Source organism: Doryrhamphus excisus, chromosome 7, assembly GCF_030265055.1.
Source record: "Doryrhamphus excisus isolate RoL2022-K1 chromosome 7, RoL_Dexc_1.0, whole genome shotgun sequence".
Lineage (NCBI taxonomy): Eukaryota > Metazoa > Chordata > Actinopteri > Syngnathiformes > Syngnathidae > Doryrhamphus > Doryrhamphus excisus.
Window position 1 is genome coordinate 2,023,330 of NC_080472.1, and position 25,588 is coordinate 2,048,917.

Genomic DNA, 25,588 nt, shown 5'->3' on the forward strand with positions numbered 1-25,588 from the left:
AGAGGAGAGACGGAGGAAAAGTTAGTCGAGATGGCGAATCCCAAAGAACTGGAGTAAAGGGGCACATCTCCCCCCCTTCAAAAAAACAAAACAAAACAAAACAAAAAAAAAGATACCGCCTTTTTGCCTTCCTGAGACAAAGCCAGCGATGCAAAATGCGCAACAAGGTAAATAAACCTCGTACGAATTTTACATATGCTCTTATTTTCTAACCGGATTTCCCAATGTCTATTTTCGTTCCCGTTTTACCTCTATTATCGCTTCTGGGTTTATTAATTAGTTTCATTTATTTGTTAAATTGGAGTTAAGTTCGCTACCTGTTGACGCAGTTTAATGCTATGTATTCGGGTCTATCTGCATTAGCATGTAAGTCAGTTAGCTAACACTTTTACGCGGTAAATGCGCGGATGTGTTGTTTTTAAATTGTTTTTAAGCGTCACACACACACGAATAAAGACACATAAACACACTAAGAGTCACACACAAGTCACTCCTTGTGTTGCTGATGAAGCAAAGTGACACTTTTAGACGGACATTTTAGCCTATGGACATGGACCCCCCCCCCCCACTTTTTGCTCTGTCCCCTCTGAAAAAAAAAACACTGCTACTTTCAGTGCTTGTTTATAAAAGACGAGCTCATTAAAAAAAAATAAGAACGGAAGTTACTCCAGCCCCCTTACACACACACACACACACACACACACACACATTTGCTGTTTGTCGCCCGCTAACCTGGCGTCCTTCCTGTAGGTCATTCCGGGATGCAGCGCCCGACGGGAGTAGCCGACACACACGGCTGTATTTTTAGGAATGGGTGGATACCAGGAGTGAAAATAATTTATTTTTGTCTCGGGAATGAATACCACGAGCTTAAACGCACTGGCGGCGTCGGCGTCGGCGGCGTTGGCGTCGTCGGCGGCCTATAAATGCTTCATTACAGTCACTCTACTGTTGACGCAAAAGGGACCGACACAGGATAATATTTTGTTATGTGTCAAAATGTATCTGTGGCGTCCACTAACGTGTAATGCCTTTCTGCAGGCCCCAAAGGGGTTCCCGAAACCGATAAGACGGACTGCAAGGTGGAAAGCTGACTCATCAAATATCGTTGCACTGTGAGTGAGTAATTTCCTCACGGCCCGCTTAAAACGGTCAATAATAGCAAAGAGGAGCGTCGCCGGACGACGGAATACCGACGGAATACCTCGCGGCGACGACAAGACTCGCAATGTCCTTCGTTGAGTAACACCAAGAACCTACACCAGCTTCAAAGCAGAACGTCGGTGGACAGTTCAGGCGAGGTCACGCAACGCAAAACGCAACGCCATGATGTTTCGCGATCAGGTGGGCGTACTTGCCGGCTGGTTTAAAGGATGGAACGAATGCGAGCAGACGGTGGCTCTGCTGTCTCTGCTGAAAAGGGTGAGCCGGACTCAGGCTCGTTTCCTGCAGCTCTGTCTGGAGCATTCCCTTGCCGACTGCACGGAACTGCAAGTTCTGGAAGCGGATGCCAACAATCCAGGTAGGACGGCGAACTTCTCGCACTCTAAAGTCATCCGGAATGTCTTTTGTGAAGTCGACATTTATTGATACTACTCATCTCGTACTGTAGATTGGCCGTACTGTAAGTCGCTATTAAAGCACTGGTGTCCAAAGTGCATCCCGGGGGCCATTAGTAGCTCACAACTGTTTTTTTATCGTCCCGCAGCACATTATGAAAATATAATTTAACAAGAATACAAGCTGATGTCGACAGTTAGCCTCCATAGAGTATATGTGCTTTTAATGGAGGCACTTGTCACTCGCTCGCTTCTGCTACCTTAACGAGGGACGGAGGTTAAATAGTCCAGAGTACATGCATGACAGGAAATCTGTCAATTCCAGATGGATTGCTTTACATGCCCATCTGGAATAGAAATAATGCAGTATTTATTTCAAATTTTTATTTTTTATTTATTATTTATTTTTTTATTTATTATTTGTCATTTATTTTTTATTATTTTTTATTTATTTTTGTATTTATTATTTGGCATTTATTTTTTATTATTTTGTATTATTTATTTATTATTTTTTATTTATTATTTGGCATTTATTATTTTTTTTTATTTATTTTTATTTATTATTTGTCATTTATTATTTATTATTTGTCATTTATTATATATTTATTATTTATTTATTATAATTTCCAAGAATAGAGTTGAAAGCATTGATTTTATAAGAATAACGCTGTAAGATCATGAGGAAAAATAACATCAATTTAGTAGCATAATATTGAAATATCAAGAAAATATACAGGAAAAAATTAAGAAATATAAAGTATAATAATGTAAATATTGTATAAATATTGTATAAATATTATAGAAATATTATATACTAATAATAATCTAAAGAAAAAATATACTGTATATTCTTTTTACGTCACAGGAGAAACAAGAAGAAAAAGAAAGAAATAATAAAGTCAAAATATTATGAGATTAATGTCATATTTACAACAGGAGAATTTCCAAGAATAGAGTTGAAAGTTGGAAAATAAAAACATGAAAAACCATCTCTAATTATACGAGAATAAAGTCAAAATATGTCGTCATGGAAACGTTGAATCGTATTTGACATTGTTTCATCATTCACACCCAACCTTCAAAAGCCCTGAGCTGCGGTGCATTCAATGTTAATGACCGCTCTCGTAAGATTCACACACTGATCATCAAGAGTAATTGCGGGGGTTTACTACCTCGCTCAAGAATGCTTAGTCAGGGTCGTGGGGGGGGGGAAACCGAGAACGAAATCAGCACAGACCTCAAATTGCCGGAATGGTCACGGTACCGTTTAGCGACGCCGCCCGCATCATTTTGAAACGTTTCTTTGCAGTAATCAATTCGTACCGACAACAATTATTTTTTTTTCTACACTTCAGCTTTGTGTATGTGTCGAGTTCGGGGGTGACGCCTCTCTCAAGCTTTCTGCTTGTGGCGTCTTTGCTTGAGTTGAATCAGCAAAATAGGACGTAATCACTGGGTCTCCTGGAAGTCTGTAACACAGTGCAGTATTTCATTCGGGAATAATGCTGATCGGGTAGACTGTCCGCTTATGTAAGCTCTCTGGTATGTTGTGGTAACTCCTTTTTTTTTACTTTTAATGTTGCCTGATATATTATTATTATTATTATTATTAATATTATGTTTACTGACCGGTACCGTTCTTAAAGTCACTGTGACTTTATTCAAGCAACAGTAGGCCGAGGCTTGTTGGCATTGATCAATTAATAGTTATGGTTGAATTTCATTTGAACATGCATCAGATTACAATTGAACGCATCACATAATCGGTTCACAGTTCCACATGTCCAAAAGGAGTAGGAAGAAGCAAAGCTTATTAAATCCTACCCCTCCATCTGGTACTTTTACAATCAGTAACTGTTACATTTGTTCACTTCCTGCTTTCCTAATGTAGTTTAAGTTTTTTTTTAATTTTCAGTAACAAAATAAAAAAAATATATATATATTTTTTTTAAATAAAATAATAATAAAAAAATATATATATTTCTTAATTTAAAAAAGTATATATTTTTTAATAAAAAAATATTTTTTTTATTTTGTGTTTATTTATTTATCTATGTTTTTGGAATGTGGGAAGAAACCGGAGTACCCGGACAAAACCCACGAGAGAACGTGCAAATTCCACACAGAGATGGCCGAGTGTGGAATTGAACTCGGGTCTCCTAGGTGCGAGGCCTGTGTGCTAACTTATTACATCGTCACTCTTACATTGGTATTCATTAGAGATGAGTATCTATACACATACAGAGATATATGTATACAACGTATTCAGGACTTCAAATTGGAGCTGTCACTTTTATTACGAATGTTGATCCAAAATCGAACCAGAATGCCAACGTCAAGCTAGCAGGGCAGTTAAGAGGTGGTAGGAGCGAGCTGTGTGTCAAAAGTAGACATTTTATAATGGTAATGGTAATGGTTTGATTTCATTTGAACATGCATCAGATGAAAATTGAACGCATCGCATAATCGGTTCCCAGTTCCACATGTCCAAAAGGAGTAGGAAGAAGCAAAGCTTATTAAATCGTACCCCTCCATCTGGTACTTTTACAATCAGTAACTGTTACATTTGTTCACTTCCTGCTTTCCTAATACTGTTAAAATTTTTGTTTTTTATTTTATTTATTTATTTTTTGATTTTTTTTTTGTCACATACAGAATTTTGAGGTGATATGACCATACAATGACATAAAACATTAAATCCTACATCTAAATCTGGTACTTTTAAAATCAGTAACTGTTACATTTGTTCACCTCCTGCTTTCCTAATAAAAAAATTCTTAAATTTTATTTTTGTATAATTACTACGTTATTACCATTATATTTTGATTTTATTTATATAATTAGAAGATGACTCTTTTGGCTTAAAATGTTGACTTTATAAAAAAAAATACTGCTGTTATTTTTAAATTTCAACTTTAATTTTTCACATTTTTTTTTAAATTAAAAAAAAAGTTTTTTTTAGTTAGTTTTATTTTATTTGACTACATCAGCAAGTTGAAGTATTTGTGATTTTAGAAATAAGGAGTTAGTATGTTCTCTGTAGGCGGCATTATGAATTATCCTTACTGACCTTTTTTTGCAGTACATTTAGCGAGTGAAGATTGCTTTTATAGTTATTAGCCCATATTTCCCAATCAGTGATTAAACTGTAGGTTTTTTTATTTTTTATTGTATTGAATTCATGTTACGTATTACAGTGCATAATGAGTTAATGGTAAGAGTTGGTTTGGGGTTAAATTACAGCTGGAAGTCTCCGGGCTGGGTGGAAAATGCATCTGTTTTGAAAAGCGGCGTACAAATGAATGGAATCCTTAGTGGCCTACTTCTTAGCGACTGAGAAGCTCCCTTGTTTGTGTGACCCAAGGACTGACACCAGAGTAGCATACTGTTTGTTTGTTTTTTCATTATCGATTTCAGTCACATGTTTGGGGGAAGTGTGTTTGTTGTTATTAATTATTATTATTATTATTATTTGGGTGGCTGAGCATCTTTGACTACGCTACTCCATAGTATTCATTTTGTTTTTCAAACGAAGTGAGGTCGAGGGACAAAGAAGCAAAAAAATTACCACTTCCACACTAAACGTGAGGATAACCTTTTTGCACTCGATCTCATGTCATGCAGTGTTCGTCATAGCCAATGTAAAGGGACGACTATAGGGGGGGTACACCCTGGACTGGTGGCCAGCCAATCACAGGGCACATATAGACAAACAACCATTCACACTCACATTCATACCTATGGGACAATTTGGAGTCGCTAATTAACCTAGCATGTTTTTTTGGAATGTGGGAGGAAACCGGAGTACCCGGAGAAAACCCACGCATGCACGGGGGGAGAACATGCAAACTCCACACAGAGATGGCCGAGGGTGGAATTGAACTCGGGTCTCCTTGCTGTGAGGCATGCATGCTAACCACTCGACCGCCGTGCAGCTGTAAACTTTTATTAAGTGATTTTTTTCTGACATAAGTCAGGACTTTTGACTATGCTACTCCATAGTATTTATTTTGTTTTTCAAACGAAGTGAGGTCGAGGGACAAAAAATTAACCACTTCCACACTAAGTGAGAGGATAACCTATGGACAATTTGGAGTCGCTAATTAACCTAGCATGTTTTTTTGGAATGTGGGAGGAAACCGGAGTACCCGGAGAAACCCGTAGAGAACATGCAAACTCCACACAGAGATGGCCGAGGGGTGGGATTGAGGTCTGTGAGGTCTGCGCGCTAACCACTCGACCGCCGCGCAAACCCTCATCCCTTTTCATTGTTGGAAATGTAAAATTACAAACGCATATTTTGTGTTAACATTTGTTAAAGCGGCGTGGCGTCCGGTTCCAGTTGTTATTTAGTTTAGTTAGCTAGTCGGATGCTAAAAAAAATGTTAAAAAAATACATTAAGAACACGGTTGGACTCCCGTAGTGTATTAACATAAGACTTTTATATATTTAAATTGGATTGGTAAGGACAGTATATCCATGACCGGAGAATGGAGTAACTTAGATCTTAATCGAATTATACTAGTTTCCTGAAAGACATGTCCAGCATAAACTTTAGTATAGTATATTTTTTAACAAGTATTATGATTCGGTATGGTATGCATTTTATTGTTTCCATTGTGCACGGTCCATAAATATCCGAACTGAACTGAATCATGGCGCCAGTCGCAGTAGGACGCACGGGTACGCTTGTAGAGGACGGCTGTCCGTTGATTTGCCAACGTGGAATTGTTCGCCTTCTTTCTTGTTAGCATGTCATTCATTGAATGGGAGAACTAGCATCGCAATACTCATAGTGATACTCATAGTCTGTTCCGGGATCACAGTATTCTTCACTGGGACTACACTCCCAGACAATCCAAGCTGTTTTCCTCGTTGACAATTTGTTTTTAGGAGATAAAACTCCACTCGGTTTTGGACACCCAAGTATTTCACAGCACCCAAGCATGAGCAAACAGGTTATTTCTGGAAATTGATGGCTGGTTCTGTGAACTCGTACTGAACCTCAGGAATGGGGACAGACAGCCTGCCAAAACGACCAGAGGGGAAAACGGAATAAGGCCTCTTTCTACACCAAAGGCCCCTTCATGTCAGCGGTGTAGCGTGAAGGGAAAAGTATGCTTGCGTTCCCTGAAGTGACGAAAAAAACCATTTGAAGCATCGGAGATGATCGCAGATCACAGATTATGGGAAAGGTGTAAATATCGGAAAATAATAGTCATCTGTTTACGACGGGGTCAACAGGGTCAAGTCTGTCAAAGCCTACCAACTCTTAAGTCTTCGTCGGTCGTAGTTGTTTGTTTTGTTAACTTCGTTATTGCTTGCGTGTTTTTAGCCTACAGCGCATTTGTGGTTTGGTGAAAATGGAACTGCCACTTGCCTTCACAGCTTTGTCGTGGGAACGAAGATCCTTCCTGGTTTCGCAGTCGACTACGCCGTCGTTCTTTCATCCCCCCTTTCCGCAGCTGTATACTCATTAACTCTGGAACAAAAATTCACCCGTTTATTATTTTTTTTTACCCCAGTTTCTCTTCTTCTTCTTGTTTTTGTTTCTTCTTGTTCCGGTCCGCCCGCTCCAAATTTGCATAACAAAAACATCAAATAACGACAAATAATTTTTTACAGTACAGGGAAGTTAGCATGTAAGGGCATTTAGATCAACAATACTATCTGCCCCAATTGCTGGACGGGACAAAAAATAAATAATAATAATAATAATAATAATAAACATGGTTAGCCATCAGAAGAAAGATTTTCCCACTTATAAAAAAAAAAATCCCATATTATCACTCAGCATCCATAAAGGAAAACTGCACTTTTGGGGGAATGTCGCCCATCATCCACAATCCTTATGTGAAACAAGATCACCCGTTTTTTTTTCTCTGTGTTCTACAGAGAAGAAAAACAACTAGCATGTGTGAGCTAACATACACGTACTAGGACACAATTATTTAGACTATTACTTATTTAGCGCTAAATAAATCAAAATCAAAAAAACGATGTATTTATAAAGGAAGCTACAGCTACATCGTTATTGCAGCAGCTAATGCTAAGAATTGTAAACTTCTGGCGTAGTGATGCAGTAAGCTAACGGGCCTACTCCAAAACAACGCAATAGGACACCAATCTGGGAATTCTGGGAAACAAGAACCAGCATGGGGCTGGACGGCGGTCGAGTGGTTAGCGTTTTAGAGTTTGGTTTTAGAGTTTTACATGTTTCCTCCCACATTCCAGAAACATGCTAGGTTAATTGGCGACTCCAAAATTGTCCATAGGTATGAATGAGTGTGAATGAGTGTGAATGGTTGTTTGTCTATATGTGCCCTGTGATTGGCTGGCCACCAGTCCAGGGTGTACCCCGCCTACAGTCGTCACTTTACATTGGCTATGACGAACACTGCATGACATGAGATCGAGTGCAAAAGGTTATCCTCTCGTTTAGTGTGGAAGTGGTATTTTTTTGCTTCTTTGTCCCTCGACCTCACTTCATTTGAAAAACAAAATGAATACTATGGAGTAGCGTAGTCAAAGTCCTGACTTATGTCAGAAAAAAAATCATCCTAATAAAAGTTTACGTCGAGTCGAGTCGAGTGGTTAGCAGGCAGGCCTCACAGCAAGGAGACCCGAGTTCAATTCCACCCTCGGCCATCTCTGTGTGGAGTTTGCATGTTCTCCCCGTGCATGTGTGGGTTTTCTCCAGGTACTCCGGTTTCCTCCCACATTCCAAAAACATGCTAGGTTAATTAGCGACTCCAAAATTGTCCATAGGTATGAATGTGAGTGTGAAATTTGAAAATTTCATTTATGATCTATATAGAGGATTGCTTGATTGACGAACCTGTACTTCTACTTCCATAAATAACATCGGCTAGCTACATATGGCGCAGTATTCTATTGCTTATACAGTAAACGTGTGCATAGTCGTGTGATGGATTGTCAGAGGGTGACAACAGGTGAGGACTCGCAGTCTGTGTCAAAGATCACCAGTCAGTCCTGGTTTTCTCAGCAGGCCGCACAGACATACTGTACAAGCGTTCGATGTTTCCTCATTTAGACCATCGGAGCACAGACCGTTCCACGCTGCACTGTGAGGCAGTTGCTGGAAATGTACAGTAGCCTAGTGTGCTGTTTTTTTTTTTTTTTAGGTTAATGTTGAAATTTGGGGCTGTTCATACTAAGTAAATGTGCTGCAGACTACACAACTATTTAACATGCGGATTAGAAAATGAACGAATGGAAATGTGAATGGAAAGGTTTATGCCCGGTATCAATAGTAAATGCACCCTGTCAAGTGTTACAGACACATAGTACTAGCCATAATAATAGATATAATAATTGTATGGTCTAACCCAGGGGTGGGCAAACTTTTTGACTCGCGAGCCGCATTGATTTAGCACAATTGACAGGGGGGCCGGACTATATATTTTACACGTTACAGTCCACCTGGAATTATTGTATCTGTAAAAAGTGTCATGCAATCTGCTATATGTGCACTTTGAGATCATTAATTTGATGTGATTTATTAATCATTAATTATTATTAATTATAGTTTTTATTAATCATTATTTTATAATTATTATTTTTATAATTAATTATAATTATATTATATTTTTTAATATAATTAATATAGTTATAATTAGATTTTACCATATTTATTATTATTAATAATAATAATTATTATTATTAATTAAAACTTGTATTATAAAATATAATAGCTATATTTATTTTTCAATTAATAATAATAATAATAATTATTATAATTAATTAAAAATGTATTATAATATTTAATTATAACTATATTTATAGTTATATAATAATTATTATGATTATTATTCTTATTATCGTCACAAGGGTTGTGGGGGTTGCTGGAGCCTATCCCAGCTGTCTTCGGGCGAGAGGCGGGGTACACCCTGGACTGGTCGCCAGCCAATCACAGGGCACATACAGACAAACAACCATTCACACTCACATTCATACCTATGGACAATTTGGAGTCGCTAATTAACCTAGCATGTTTTTGGCATGTGGGAGGAAACCGGAGTACTCGGCGAAAACCCGCGCATGCACGGGGAGAACATACAAACTCCACGCAGAGATGGCCGAGGGTGGAATTGAACCCGGGTCTCATAGCTGTGAGGTCTGTGCGCTAACCACATGACCGCTATGCAGCCCATAAAGAAAATGGACGGCTGATTAGCCTGCTTACCGGTTTATTTAATCTTACCAAAATGGTTATCAGCCCCCCCCAACACCCTGACTGTGTCGGGATGCCGGGATTCCAAGTGTGTCTGTGTGTAATACTGCAGTGTTCTCGTCATTCCAACAGGATGCCGGCATGAACAGTAGCCCGTGATGATGTTTTTCCTTTTCCTGTAGAGAGGAAAGACAAATATGTTGTCACAGACAGGTGCTTCCTACGATGGTTTAAGGTACATATCCTCAAGGTATAGAACCACATATGGACACAGTCCAGTGGACATACACTGTAGGCACAATTGACAACAAAGACTCGATTTATTTTGAATGGTACTCAGCGTATCAATACTTGAAGCCGAAAGATCGAAAGAAAGTATTGATATATATTTATATATATATCACCTGGTACTTGAGTATGTGACAAAAAAAAATAACAAAAAAAAAACAAACTATTTTAGGAAAGCAGGAAGTGAACAAATGTAACAGTTACTGATTGTAAAAGCACCAAATGGTAAAAATAAAAAATATATATTAAAAAAATGTTTTTAATTATATTTATATATTAATATTATATTATTATATTAAATTTTATTATATTATTTAAATAAAAATTAGGAAAAAAAATCAAAATTGACAAAAAAAACTCCAAAACGTAAACTATATTAGGAAAGCAGGAAGTGATCAAATGTAACAGTTACTGATTGTAAAAGTACCAAATAATTAAAAAAATATATTTATAAAAAATGTTTTTAATTATATTTATATATTAATATTATATAATTTATTATTCTATTAAATTTAATTATATTATTTAAATAAAAATTAGGAAAAAAATCAAAATTGACAAAAAAAAAACAAAACTTAAACTATATTAGGAAAGAAGGAAGTGATCAAATGTAACAGTCACTGATTGTAAAAGTACCAAATAATTAAAAAAAATATTTATAAAAAATGTTTTTAATTATATTTATATATTAATATTATATAATATATTATTCTATTAAATTTAATTATATTATTTAAATAAAAATTTGGAAAAAAAATCAAAATTGACAAAAAAAACTCCAAAACTTAAACTATATTAGGAAAGCAGGAAGTGATCAAATGTAACAGTTACTGATTGTAAAAGTACCAAATAATAAAAAATAAAAAAAATATTTATAAAAAATGTTTTTAATTATATTTATATATTAATATTATATAATATATTATTCTATTAAATTTAATTATATTATTTAAATAAAAATTAGGAAAAAAATCTGAATTGACAAAAAAAAACAAAACTTAAACTATATTAGGAAAGCAGGAAGTGATCAAATGTAACAGTTACTGATTGTAAAACTACCAGATGGAGGTGTAGCATTTAATAAGCTTTGTTTCTTCCTACTCCTTTTGGACATGTGGAACTCGGAACTGATTATGTGATGCGTTCAATTGTAATCTGATGCATGTTCAAATGAAATAAAACCATATATATATATTTAATTCCTTGAGATCGATGTGTTTAAGTGCATGTTTGGTATGTAGCGTTCAGGCCTATCTGACCTCTTGTTGAATGACTTAAAAAAAAAATTTTTTTCCACTCAAGTCATTGTGTACGTGCGTGCGTTGGAGTGAGTTCAGCTGCGGGTCCGTTAGGAATCACGGCATTCTTCAGCAGCAGGTTGCGTAGTATGCCAGCACATTCCCAACTGCTGAGCTGGAGAATCCGCTCAGAAAGCATCAGCGGGAACTTTTCCTTCATACAGTACATCCTCCCACTCTTGTACACCCCCCCACGCCCATTCTGCTAAATTCACCCTCACCACTATCCCATCTAATTTTCTGCTTACCCACTGTTGTATTTTTGGAATTCATTGACTCTCCAGTCGTAAAGTGTTTATTTAAAAAAAAGAGTATTCCAGGATCTTTTACTCACTGCGATGTTTTGAGAAAGTACATATTCAACTTGCGAGTGACTTTGTCCTAAATGAAGCCTCTGGTCTCTTGTTGGCTGGAAAAAGGGAGCCATGGATGTCGGATGTGGTGTTGAATCAACAATGGCCAGCGAGAGATGCCAGTACTTGGGGACTTAGCGAGCCGGTTGCATGTTTGTTTTGCTAACAGGAGAATCACAGGACGGAGGTTTACAGGCCACACACACACAAAGTGACTTGTTACACGCTGACATGCAAGACTGACATTCGCGGCCCTAGAAAATCTAAAATCTTATAATAATCTTATTATATTATATTATTATTATTATATTAATTCATTCATTCATTTTCTAGCGCTTTTTTCCTCACGAGGGTCGCGGGGGTGCTGGAGCCTATCCCAGCTGTCTTCGGGCGAGAGGCGGGGTACACCCTGGACTAGTCGCCAGCCAATATTATTATATTATGCCCGGTATCAATAGTAAATACACCCTGTCAAGTGTTACAGACACATAGCACTAGCCATAATAATAGATTAATAATTGATTAATAAATGATAATTGTATGGTCTAACCCAGGGGTGGGCAAACTTATTGACTCGCAAGCCGCATTGATTTAGCACAATTGACAGGGGGGCCGGACTATATATTTTACACCTAACACTCCACCTGGAATTATTGTATCTGTAAAAGTGTCATGCAATCTGCTATATGTGCACTTTGAGATCATTCATTTGATGTGATTTATTAATCATTAATTATTATTAATTATAGTTTTTATTAATCATTATTTTATAATTATTATTTTATAATTAATTATAATTATATTATATTTTTTAATATAATTAATATAGTTATAATTAAATTTTACCATATTTGTTATTATTAATAATAATAATTATTATTTATATAATTATTTATAAATAATTTGTATTATAAAATATAATAGCTATATTTATTTTTCAATTAATAATAATGATAATTATTATAATTAATTAAAAATGTATTATAATATTTAATTATAACTATATTTATAGTTATATAATAATTATTATGATTATTATTCTTATTATCCTCACGAGGGTTGTGGGGGTTGCTGGAGCCTATCCCAGCTGTCTTCGGGCGAGAGGCGGGGTACACCCTGGACTGGTCGCCAGTATAAATATTATTATATTATATAATCTTATTATATTATTTATATTATATTTTCCCCAAATATTTAACCATTAACACTTATTTTACCAGCATAGTGTCTATTTTTATCACAGTAAATAAAATGTCTGTTAATTAAATGCAAATATCCTTACATTTATTAATATAATACATCATTAGCCAATTTTGCCCAGTATTTTGGATGTCGTTTAGCTAACATTTCTAGCCTCTGCACACATTGCTACAAAATACAATTGTTTTAATTTTTTTTTTATTTTATTTTGAGTGGTTAGCACGCAGGCCTCACAGCAAGGAGACCCGAGTTCAATTCCACCTTTGTTTGCATGTTCTCCCCGTGCATGCGTGGGTTCTCTCCGGGTACTCCGGTTTCCTCCCACATTCCAAAAAACATGCTAGGTTAATTAGCGACTCCAAATTGTCCATAGGTATGAATGTGAGTGTGAATGGTTGTTTGTCTATATGTGCCCTGTGATTGGCTATGGCGACCAGTCCAGGGTGTGCCCCGCCTCTCGCCCAAAGACAGCTGGGATAGGCTCCAGCACCCCCCGTGACACTCGTGAGGAAAAGCGGTAGAAAATGAATGAATGAATGAATGAGGGGTTAGCGCGCAGGCCTCACAGCAAGGAGACCCGAGTTCAATTCCGCCATTTCTGTGTGGAGTTTGCATGTTCTCCCCGTGCATGCGTGGGTTTCCTCCCACATTCCAAAAACATGCTAGGTTAATTAGCGACTCCAAATTGTCCATAGGTATGAATGTGAGTGTGAATGGTTGTTTGTCTATATGTACCCTGTGATTGGCTATGGCGACTGGGATAGGCTCCAGCACCTCCCACAACACTCGTGAGGATAAGCGGTAGAAAATGAATGAATGAAGATTGGAACATGGGTGCACGGTGGACGAGGGGTTAGCGTGCAGGCCTCACAGCAAGGAGACCCGAGTTCAATTCCGCCATTTCTGTGTGGAGTTTGCATGTTCTCCCCGTGCATGCGTGGGTTTTCTCCGGGTACTCCGGTTTCCTCCCACATTCCAAAAACATGCTAGGTTAATTAGCGACTCCAAATTGTCCATAGGTATGAATGTGAGTGTGAATGGTTGTTTGTCTATATGTGCCCTGTGATTGGCTGGCCACCTCGCCTCTCAAGTGATGTACATTAATTGAGGAATGAATAACAATCTTCCTTTTCCTCGTTTGTGTTCTTCCAGAGGTTATCAGCCAGTGGCAAGGCGAGACAAAAGAACATGTCATCTCGCTCGTCCTCACCCATTTGCCGCTCCTCAAACCAGGCAACGTCGAAGCCAAGGGCGAGTACATGCGCCTGCTACCGCGCATCCTTGCTCACACGATTGAGCATGGCCGCCACCTGGAAGAGTCCCGCCAGCTCTTATCCTACGCCCTCATCCATCCTGCCACCTCCCTGGAAGACCGTGCCGCATTGGCCCTGTGGCTAAACCACCTGGAGGAGAGAGCGGCCGCTAGGGGAGACTCGCTGGAAAGGCCATCTCCTACCGGGCCGCATCATCATCATCATCATCGCCAGTCCACTCCGCCATCCACGCTCACGTCATCGGGATCCTCCACCAACAGCTCTTCTTCGGGTAACCTGTACTCCTCGCATCACCATCACCAGCGCTACGGGTCAGATGATCGCCTGAACGGGTGGCAGAGCTCCAGGGATTCGGGATTGGGTGGCAGCTGGCAGCAGCAGGCGTACGAGAACGGACACCTTCCTCTTTACCCGTCATCCTCAGTACCAGCAACCATTAACACAGTTGGAACTGGTGGAGGTAGCAACGCAAGTAAGTGGCTTCTGCTCTCTTGGTTATCACTATGATCAATATCAATATAATGTGACCCTAATAATGTGACAGATTTGTCCTTCGTGCAACCTGTTCTTGGACTTTTCCTTGTTGGAGGCTAAAAGCCGGCCAACTCTGAGGTTAGGTTGCTGGTTTGGTCGGTCGCTACATTGTTGACTGCACTTTTGACTGCTATAATGCATTCATTCATTCATTCATTTTCTACCGCTTATCCTCATGAGGGTTCCGGGACTGGTGGCCAGCCAATCACAGGGCACATATAGACAAACAACCATTCACACTCACATTCATACCTATGGACAATTCGGAGTCGCTAATTAACCTAGCATGTTTTTTTTTGGAATGTGGGAGGAAACCGGAGTACCCGGAGAAAAAACCCACGCATGCACGGGGAGAACATGCAAACTCCACACAGAGATGGCCGAGGATGGAATTGAACTCGGGTCTCCTTGCTGTGAGGCCTGCACGCAAACCACAGCCCATAATTCCATTCATTCATTTTTCATTCATTTTCTACCGCTTATCCTCACGAGGGTCGTGGGTGATGCTGGAGCCTATCCCAGCTGTCTTTGGGCGAGCCAGCCAATCACAGGGCACATATAGACAAACAACCATTCACACTCACATTCATACCTATGGACAATTTGGAGTCGCTAATTAACCTAGCATGTTTTTGGAATGTGGGAGGAAACAACTAACAATTATATTCTTAGTTGATTAATCTGACGCTTGTTTTACGATTAATCGAGTAATCGGTTTGGCCCCAGACAAACTAAATTAATAGTCAAACAGTTTCGCAACATTCATTCATTCATTTTCTAACGTGTATCCTCATGAGGGTCGCGGGGGATGCTGGAGCCTATCCCAGCTGTCTTCGGGCACGAGGCGTTGCCAGCCAATCACAGGGCACATATAGACAAACAACCATTCACACTCACATTCATACCTATGGACAATTTGGAGTCGCTAATTAACCTAGCATGTTTTTGGAATGTGGGAGGAAACCGGAGTACCCGGAGAAAAAACCCACGCATGCACGGGGAGAACATGCAAACTCCACACAGAGACGGTCGAAGGTGGAATTGAACTCGGGTCTCCTTGCTGTGAGGCCTGCGTGCTAACCACTCGACCGCCATGAAGCCGTAAACTTTTATTTAGGTGATTTTTTTTCTGACATAGGTCAGGACTTTGACTACGCTACTCCATAGTATTCATTTTGCTTTTCAAAGGAAGTGAGGTCGAGGGACAAAGAAGCAAAAAAAATTACCACTTCCACACTAAACGAGAGTATAACCTTTTGCACTCAATCTCATGTCATGCAGTGATCGTCGTAGACAATGTAAAGGGACGACTTTGGGGGGGGGGGGGGGGGTACACCCTGGACTGGTGGCCAGCCAATCACAGGGCACATATAGTCAAACAACCATTCACACTCACATTCATACCTATGGACAATTTGGAGTAGCTAATTAATTAGCATGTTTTTGGAATGTGGGAGCATGCACGTGGAGAACATGTAAACTCCACACAGAGATGGCCGAGGGTGGGATTGAACCCTGGTCTCCTAGCTGTGAGGTCTGCGCACTATCCACTCGACCACTGTGCAGTCCTAAAAAAATCATGAAATAATAATAATTGGACAATCATTCAAACCTAATTTTCACATCTGACTTTGGGATTAATCATGTTTTTTTTTTTTTTTGGGGGGGGGGGGGGGTTCTCAAACAAACAAACAGTACATATGGATAAGAAGTAAATAAGTCCAAAATAGACATATTACGCGCTCAGAACTCCACAAAAAAACTCTTTTAAAGCAAGTACTGCTTCTGGTATTAAGGTATTCAGGTATTAAGCTCACCTGCAGAGCGTGTACGCGATGTGGAAGACACCCCAGTGATGAAGCCGGCCCGCTGAAACCGAACGGAACTCGGGTCAGACCAGGGTATTTCCAGACAAGAATGCAAGGGCTCTGTTTTTTTTTTTTTTTTCTTCCTGGTACATGAAAGAAACAGCTGAGGTTTATAAATAAAGACATATTTCAAACTATGCTAGCAGCACCGAGAAACGTTGGACCGCTTGGAGCTTCAGACCTAAGATCTCCGTGAACCGGTGTTATCTTTGCAAACAGGAAACCAGTACATGGTCAAACACGACCCCTTACTTGAAAAACCAGAATAAAACGTGGAGAATCTCCAGTACGCGAGTATGACGATCGGGCGTGTAATCCATCCCGTTGGCGTCCATTCCAAAGTCATGTGATTAATTTCATTTAACCGTCCTAGCGGTGCTAAATAAGTAACAAAGCGAGTCTTAAGCTCCAGTTGTGATCGTTCTTACCGGAATATTATTTTTCCTATCACATCACCGAGTGTGCTATTGATGGGACCATCCGCTTGACCCCCCCCCACCACCCCGCTCACAGTTTGAGCTGGAGCCCAAGCCACAGCGGAGCATGCCATACATCCTTTCCCTTGTAAGGCGGCCTTTGTGGGGGACTGTATTTAGGGTAAATGGCTAATATTTAGGGAATGGAACATGTAATGTTAGCTGGGCACCTATTTTAAACGGGGACCATGAAGTCCTATACATAGACCCGACGGTAAGAGGACCACATATAGGATTAGAAAACAGAGCAACACAAACCGGTTCACAGCACTTCTGTCATTCTGAAGAATAACTTCAGTTTTCAGGCTGCACGGTGGTCGAGTGGTTAGCACGCAGCTAGAAGAGAAGGGTTCAATTCCACTCTCTAACCATCTCTGTGTGGAGTTTGCGTGTTCTCCCGGGTACTCCGGTTTCCTCCCACATTCCAAAAACATGCTAGGTTATTTTAATTGGCGACTGATTGGGGCCGATAACCGATTTGTAAGCTTAAATAAACCGGTAAGCAGGCTAATCAGCTATCCATTTTCTTTACGGGCTGCACAAGCGGTCATGTGGTTAGCGCACAGACCTCACAGCTACGAGACCCGGGTTCAATTCCACCCTCGGCCATCTCTGTGTGGAGTTTGCATGTTCTCCACCGTGCATGCGTGGGTTTTTTTCCGGGCACTCCGGTTTCCTCCCACATTCCAAAAACATGCTAGGTTAATGGGCGACTGATTGGGGCCGATAACCGATTGGTAAGCTTAAATAAACCGGTAAGCAGGCTAATCAGACATCCATTTTCTTTACGGGCTGCACAAGCGGTCATGTGGTTAGCGCACAGACCTCACAGCTAGGCGACCCGGGTTCAATTCCACCCTCGGCCATCTCTGTGTGGAGTTTGTATGTTCTCCACCGTGCATGCGTGGGTTTTTTTCCGGGTACTCCGGTTTCCTCCCACATTCCAAAAACATGCTAGGTTAATTGGTGACTGATTGGGGCTGATAACCGATTGGTAAGCTTGAATAAACCGGTAAGCAGGCTAATCAGCCATCCATTTTCTTTACGGGCTGCACAGCGGTCATGTGGTTAGCGCACAGACCTCACAGCTAGGCGACCCGGGTTCAATTCCACCCTTGGCCATCTCTGTGTGGAGTTTGCATGTTCTCCACCGTGCATGCGTGGGTTTTTTTTCCGGGTACTCCGGTTTCCTCCCACATTCCAAAAACATGCTAGGTTAATTAGCGACTGATTGGGGCTGATAACCGATTGGTAAGCTTAAATAAACCGGTAAGCAGGCTAATCAGCTATCCATTTTCTTTACGGGCTGCACAAGCGGTCATGTGGTTAGCGCACAGACCTCACAGCTAGGCGACCCGGGTTCAATTCCACCCTCGGCCATCTCTGTGTGGAGTTTGTATGTTCTCCACCGTGCATGCGTGGGTTTTTTTCCGGGTACTCCGGTTTCCTCCCACATTCCAAAAACATGCTAGGTTAATTAGCGACTGATTGGGGCTGATAACCGATTGGTAAGCTTAAATAAACCGGTAAGCAGGCTAATCAGCCATCCATTTTCTTTACGGGCTGCACAAGCGGTCATGTGGTTAGCGCACAGACGTCACAGCTAGGCGACCCGGGTTCAATTCCACCCTCGGCCATCTCTGTATGGAGTTTGTATGTTCTCCACCGTGCATGCGTGGGTTTTTTTCCGGGTACTCTGGTTTCCTCCCACATTCCAAAAACATGCTAAGTTAATTGGCGACTGATTGGAAACTGCTAACCTTTTAAGTTTGCATTGGGAATGTCTGTTTTATCCTGGGAAGACCAGAAGGGTCTTAAAAGCGTCTTGTTTTGTGATTGACAGTACTAACAAGCAGCAATCAGCAGCACAGTCCTCTGAAGCGCTCGGTGTCTCTCACACCCCCAATGAGCGGACCCAGCAACCATCCCATGGGTCCTGTCTGGTTGTCCCAGGAAGATCTACGTAGTAGCAGGGGCCCGGCCCCCGATCACGCACCCCTGTCCCCTCAAAGCAGCATCGCATCCTCGGGCAGCGGAGGAAGTGAGCATCTGGAAGAGGCCAGTTTAGGAGGCGGCTCAGGTCTGCATCGCAGTTCCTTCCATGATGAGGGTAGCGGCATGAGGGGTGAGTAGTACTACAGTATTTAGTACTCTTATGTGTATTTATATAAGTCATCCAGTGTTTGGTATATTTGGATATCAAGCCAGAAGATTGGATAGCATAACAAAGGAAGTTTGTGTAAATACTGAACTGGACTGGTCAAAGAATTGATCCCTGTGGGACACCATGGTTCACTTCTCTAAGAATAACTTCAGTTTTCGAGTACAGAGGCTGACGCTATAGCTTGTAGTACGGGCCAGTACGGTATTGCAGTTTAGTATATCTTAAATGGCTTAATTTTTTCAATGTCAACAATAATGGTACAATAATAACAATACAATAATAACAATAATAGTAACAGGAGTGTAAAGTGGTGTTATTGCATGGCTAGGGGGCTACCATATTTAGAAGATCGTAAACAGGTTTTTTGTACTCTAACTGCGAAAATGTTTCATTTATTTTGGAAAATTCACTTATCACTGTCGGATCTGGAAATATAACAGTGATAAACGAGAGATTAACAGATTGTATACATTGAACACAAAGTCAACATTGAATCAGGCCAGCCGGACTACCGTATTTAGAAGGTCGTAAACAGGTTTTTCTGTACTCTAACTGCGAAAATGTTTCGTTTATTTTGGAAAATTCACTTATCACGGTCGGGTCTGGAAATATAACAGTGATAAATGAGAGATTAACAGATTGTATACATTGAACACAAAGTCAACATTGAATCAGTCCAGCCGGACTACCGTATTTAGAAGGTCGTAAACAGGTTTTCTGTACTCTAACTAAGAAAATGTTTCATTTATTTTGGAAATTCACTTATCACGGTCGGATCTGGAAATATAACAGTGATAAACGAGAGATTAACAGTTTGTATACATTGAACACAAAGTCAACATTGAATCAGGCCAGCCGGACTACCTTATTTAGAAGGTCGTTAGCAGGTTTTCTGTACTCTAACTGCGAAAATGTTTCATTTATTTTGGAAATTCACTTATCACGGCCGGATCTGGAATAATAACAGTGATAAACGAGAGATTAACAGATTGTATACAAACACAAAGTCAACATTGTGTTACTGCATGGCTAGGGAGCTACCGTATTTAGAAGGTCGGATTGGATAGCATAACAATGGAAGTTTGTGTAAATACTGAACTGTACTGGTCAAAGAATTGATCCCTGTGGGACACCATGGTTCACATTTGTTATTCCCAATATGCAAACATTATATTATGATGCCTTCCACAAACTGTCTGAAAGCTATCAAATATCAAATATGAAAGTCATATATCACCGTTGTTGTGGACTGTCCAGTCACGGAAATAAATAGTTCTTTACCATTTCTTATTCCACTTTTTGATGGCATGAAATGCAAGTGGAATAGACTGTATTTGTCTGTCTGTCGTAGATGTTCCTTCATGGCTGAAGGGTCTCCGTCTCCATAAATATGCGGCGCTGTTTTCCACCATGACCTACGATGAAATGATGTCACTTACGGAAGAACAACTTGAAGCACAGGTACAGCAGAATCCGTTTAAGTCGACGCCCCCGAGACCGGTTTGCGGAACTTAATAGTAACCTTAATGTTCATTCATCATTTATATGCATTTATACAATATACAATTATTTTGTGCATGTAAAACTATATTTGTAAAACTATAAAAAAAACATGTTTTCACACTGTGGTGAAACAGTAGTGGCAAAGAACTACACAGTCAACCACTGATGACATCATAGACAAGCGACAGCTATTTCCGTTTTCCATGTATTAGTAAGCTGCTAACAGAGAGGTTTTGTGATAAAAAAAAATTATTTGATTATTTTGGGAAATTATTTGGTTAGAGTACGTTTCAGTTAAAGACGGACCTTTTTGGAACAGATTGATTGCTAACCAAGGTTCCGCAAGTTAAAATTACACTGGTAGTATCTTTAGCTTTTAGGCTGTTTAATCCGATTTTTTTTTTTTTGTGGCCAAGGTTGCTAACCACTAGACCGCCGTGCAGCCCCTGTGTTATAGGTGATAAAGCAAAAATAGTGTGATTTATAATTAATAATACAATTTATTATTACAATTTCTTCACGCCGAGGGCCAATAAAAAACACGCTGCGGACCGAAAATGGCCCCAGGCCATAGTTTTTATGGGTGCGCCCATAGTTTGTTTTTTCTGCCGTTTGTGGGGGTTGGAAACTCCTGTTGGAAGTGTGCATGTGAGCTTCCTAGCATGCCTTGCGGGTTGTAAATGAGTATAAGTTTCATTGTTTTGAATATATACCGTATTTTCCGGACTATAAGTCGCATTTTTTTTCATAGGTTGGCTGTTCCTGCGAAAAAACTGTATCGCATTAATAATACAATTTATTATTACGATTTCTTCACGCCGAGGGCCAATAAAAAACAAGCTGCGGACCGAAAATGGCCCCATTTTTTAAATAGTTTTTATGGGTGCGCCCATAGTTTTTTCTGCCATTTGTGGGGGTTGGAACGTCCTGTTGGAAGTGTGTATGTGAGCTTCCTAGCATGCCTTGCGGGTTGTAAATGAGTATAAGTTTCATTGTTTTGAATATATACCGTATTTTCCGGATTATAAGTCGCATTTTTTTTTCATAGGTTGGCTGTTCCTGCGAAAAAAAACTGTATCGCATTAATAATACAATTTATTATTATGATTTCTTCACGCCGAGGGCCAATAAAAAACAAGCTGCGGACCGAAAATGGCCCCATTTTTTAAATAGTTTTTATGGGTGCGCCCATGGGTGCGCCCATAGTTTGTTTTTTCTGCCATTTGTGGGGGTTGGAACGTCCTGTTGGAAGTGTGCATGTGAGCTTCCTAGCATGCTTTGCGGGTTGAGTATGAGTTGAAATGAGTATAAGTTTCATTGTTTTGAATATTTACCGTATTTTCCGGACTATAAGTCGCACTTTTTTTTCATAGGTTGGCTGTTTTTGCGAAAAAACTGAAAAAATTAAAAAAACTGTTTATGTTACACCTTTTCTGTTCATGTTTATTTTTGTGTAGCTGAATAACCATTGTGTTAGCATATCTTACACCTATTCAGCCTGTTCTATATTCTTTTATTAAAATAAATTACCCGCAAAAAATGCGACTTATACTCCAGTGTATGTACACATACTATGTACTGCGTATATGTTGTATTTCTTCCTGTTTTTTTTACAGAAAGTCACCAAAGGAGCAAGACACAAGATTGTTATCAGCATTCAAAAGCTCAAAGAGAGACAAAACTTGCTTCGCAGTCTAGAAAAGGTCAGTCAGGAGATATTTTTCTGAAATGACAGTTTGTCTTAATATTTTGCCTTTATTCTTATAGCATTACAACTTTTTCCATAACCAAACTTTCCAAAAATTACAATTTTACTACTAAAAATATAACAGTATTTTTTGCTCATATTACCTTATTCTTGTAAAAATAAAGTAGATAATAATTTTAGATAATGTATTTCTCTTAATATTTTCACTACTATTGTCAATTTTAAAAATTTTGCCTTTATTTTCATAGCATTACAACTTTTGCCATAACCAAACTTTCCAAAAATTACAACAATTTTACTACAAAATACCAGTATTTTTTTGTTCATATTACCTTATTCTTGTAAAAATAAAGTAGATAATAATTTGATAATTATTTCTCTTAATATTTTGACTACTATTGTCAATTTTTCAATTTTTGGTTTTATTTTCATAGCAGTACAACTTTTTTTCATAACCAAACTTTCCAAAAATTACAATTTTACTACTAAAATGACAGTATTTTTTTTTCTCATATTACCTTATTATTGTAAAAATAAAGTAGATAATAATTTTAGATAATGTATATCTCTTAATATTTACATATTTTTACATTTTTGCCTTTATAAAAATTGCTTTCAATTTAAAAAAAAAATTAAAAACATATTTTATACTTAATCTCAATGCTACTGAAATGACAGTTTGTCTTAATTGCTCATATTACCTTATTCTTGTAAAAATAAAGTAGATAATAATTTTAGATAATGTATTTCTCTTAATATTTTGACTACTATTGTCGAGTTTTACATTTTTGCCTTTATAAAAATTGCTTTCAATTAAAAAAAAATTAAAAACATATTTTATACTTAATTTCTATGCTACTGAAATGACAGTTTGTCTTAATATTTTGCCTTTATTCTCAAAGCATTACAACTTTTTCCATAACCAAACTTTCCAAAAATTACAATTTTACTGCTAAAATTCTCATATTACCTTATTCTCGTAAAAATAAAGTAGACAATAATTTTAAAGAATGTATTTCTCTTCATATTTTGAATGGTTTTGGATAGTTTGCCACCTCATTTTTTTTCCCCATTTGTCTCTCCCTTGGGTCCTTCCACCCCCCCAGGATGTATTAGAAGGCGGTAATCTCCGTGTGCCGCTGCAAGAACTCCACAATATCATCATAACGCCAATCAGGGCTTTCAGCGGTGGCGAGGACGCGTCCTTACAGCGCCCCCCGGAAACCAAAAGCTCCGCGCCTGGATCCCACCTCGCTGGAGGAGGCGGGGAGGCGGAGGCGAGCTCGAGCGTGATTGCGGACGGGGATCTACCCAGCCAGTTTATTCGTGTCATGGGCAAAGGTGAGCTTGATAGCGCTAACGTTCGATTCTATTATTATCTTACATAAATAAAGATCGTCTTACGTCCGGTTTCTGTCTTATTTCCAGTTTGCACTCAACTACTCGTGTCGAGGTCAGACGAGGACAACATCAGCTCCTACCTGCAACTGATTGACAGGTGCCTTATACATGAGGTGCGCATCCTTTAACGTCAGTAATCTAACGTTGCATTGAGCACCCCCGACCTTGCTATGTGCTGGAGCCTATCCCAGCTGTCTTCAGGCCAGAGGCGGGGTACACCCTGGACTGGTCGTCGGCCAATCACAGGGCACATATAGTCAAACAACCATTCACACTCACATTCATACCTATGGACAATTACCCGCAAAAAATGGGACTTATACTCCAGTGCGACTTATGTATGTTTTTTTCTACCTAATTATACATTTTTGGCCTTGTGCGACTTATATTCCGGAGCGATTTATAGTCCAGAAAATACAGTAGTTAAAAATAAATTACCCGCAAAAAATGCGACTTATACTCCAGTGCGACTTATGTATGTTTTTTTTCAACCTAATTATGCATTTTTGGCCTTGTGCGACTTATACTCCGGAGTGACTTATAGTCCGGAAAATACGGTAGTTAAAAATAAATTACCCACGAAAAATGCGACTTATACTCCAGTGCGACTTATGTATGTTTTTTTCTACCTAATTATACATTTTTGGCCTTGTGCGACTTATACTCCGGTGCGACTTATGTATGTTTTTTTTCGACCTAATTATGCATTTTTGGCCTTGTGCGACTTATACTCTGGAGTGACTTATAGTCCGGAAAATACGGTAGTTAAAAATAAATTACACACGAAAAATGCGACTTATACTCCAGTGCGACTTATGTATGTTTTTTTTCGACCTAATTATGCATTTTTGGCCTTGTGCGACTTATATTCCGGAGCGACTTATAGTCCAGAAAATACAGTAGTTAAAAATAAATTACCCGCAAAAAATGCGACTTATACTCCAGTGCGACTTATGTATGTTTTTTCTACCTAATTATGCATTTTTGGCCTTGTACGACTTATACTCCGGTGCGACTTATGTATGTTTTTTTTCGACCTAATTATGCATTTTTGGCCTTGTGCGACTTATATTCTGGAGCGACTTATAGTCCGGAAAATACAGTAGTTAAAAATAAATTACCCGCGAAAAATGCGACTTATACTCCAGTGCGACTTATGTATGTTTTTTTTCTACCTAATTATGCATTTTTGGCCTTGTGCGACTTATACTTCAGTGCAACTTATGTATGTTTTTTCTACCTAATTATGCATTTTTGGCCTTGTGCGACTTATATTCCGGAGCGACTTATGTATGTTTTTTTCTACCTAATTATGCATTTTTGGCCTTGTGCGACTTATACTCCAGTGCAACTTATGTATGTTTTTTTCTACCTAATTATGCATTTTTGGCTTTGTGCGACTTATATTCCGGAGCGACTTATAGTCCGGAAAATACAGTAGTTAAAAATAAATTACCCGCAAAAAATGCGACTTATACTCCAGTGCGACTTATGTATGTTTTTTTTCTACCTAATTATCCAATTTCGGCCTTGTGCGACTTATACTCCAGTGCGACTTATGTATGTTTTTTTTTTACCTAATTATGCATTTTTGGCCTTGTGCGACTTATATTCCGGAGCGACTTATAGTCCGGAAAATACGGCAGTTAAAAATAAATTACCCACAAAAAATGCGACTTATACTCCAGTGCGACTTATGTATGTTTTTTTTCTACCTAATTATGCATTTTTGGCCTTGCACGACTTATACTCTGGAGCCACTTATAG

General features: G+C 39.0%; 1 protein-coding gene across 5 annotated transcripts in view; it reads left to right on the forward strand.

Annotated features, from left to right (window-relative positions):
• Positions 1-25,588, forward strand: part of samd4a (sterile alpha motif domain containing 4A) — a 48,355-nt gene continuing 22,767 nt past the window's right edge. For all 5 annotated transcript variants that reach the window (XR_009130279.1, XM_058077009.1, XM_058077011.1 and 2 more), the window contains exons 1-8: positions 1-167; positions 1,042-1,522; positions 14,046-14,639; positions 18,889-19,170; positions 20,561-20,670; positions 22,329-22,415; positions 23,527-23,761; positions 23,849-23,934. Coding sequence is in view for 4 of the 5 variants with exons in the window: in XM_058077009.1 (XP_057932992.1) it covers positions 1,327-1,522; positions 14,046-14,639; positions 18,889-19,170; positions 20,561-20,670; positions 22,329-22,415; positions 23,527-23,761; positions 23,849-23,934 (1,590 nt within the window). In the remaining variant the exon portion in view is untranslated. The remainder of the gene's footprint in view (positions 168-1,041; positions 1,523-14,045; positions 14,640-18,888; positions 19,171-20,560; positions 20,671-22,328; positions 22,416-23,526; positions 23,762-23,848; positions 23,935-25,588) is intronic.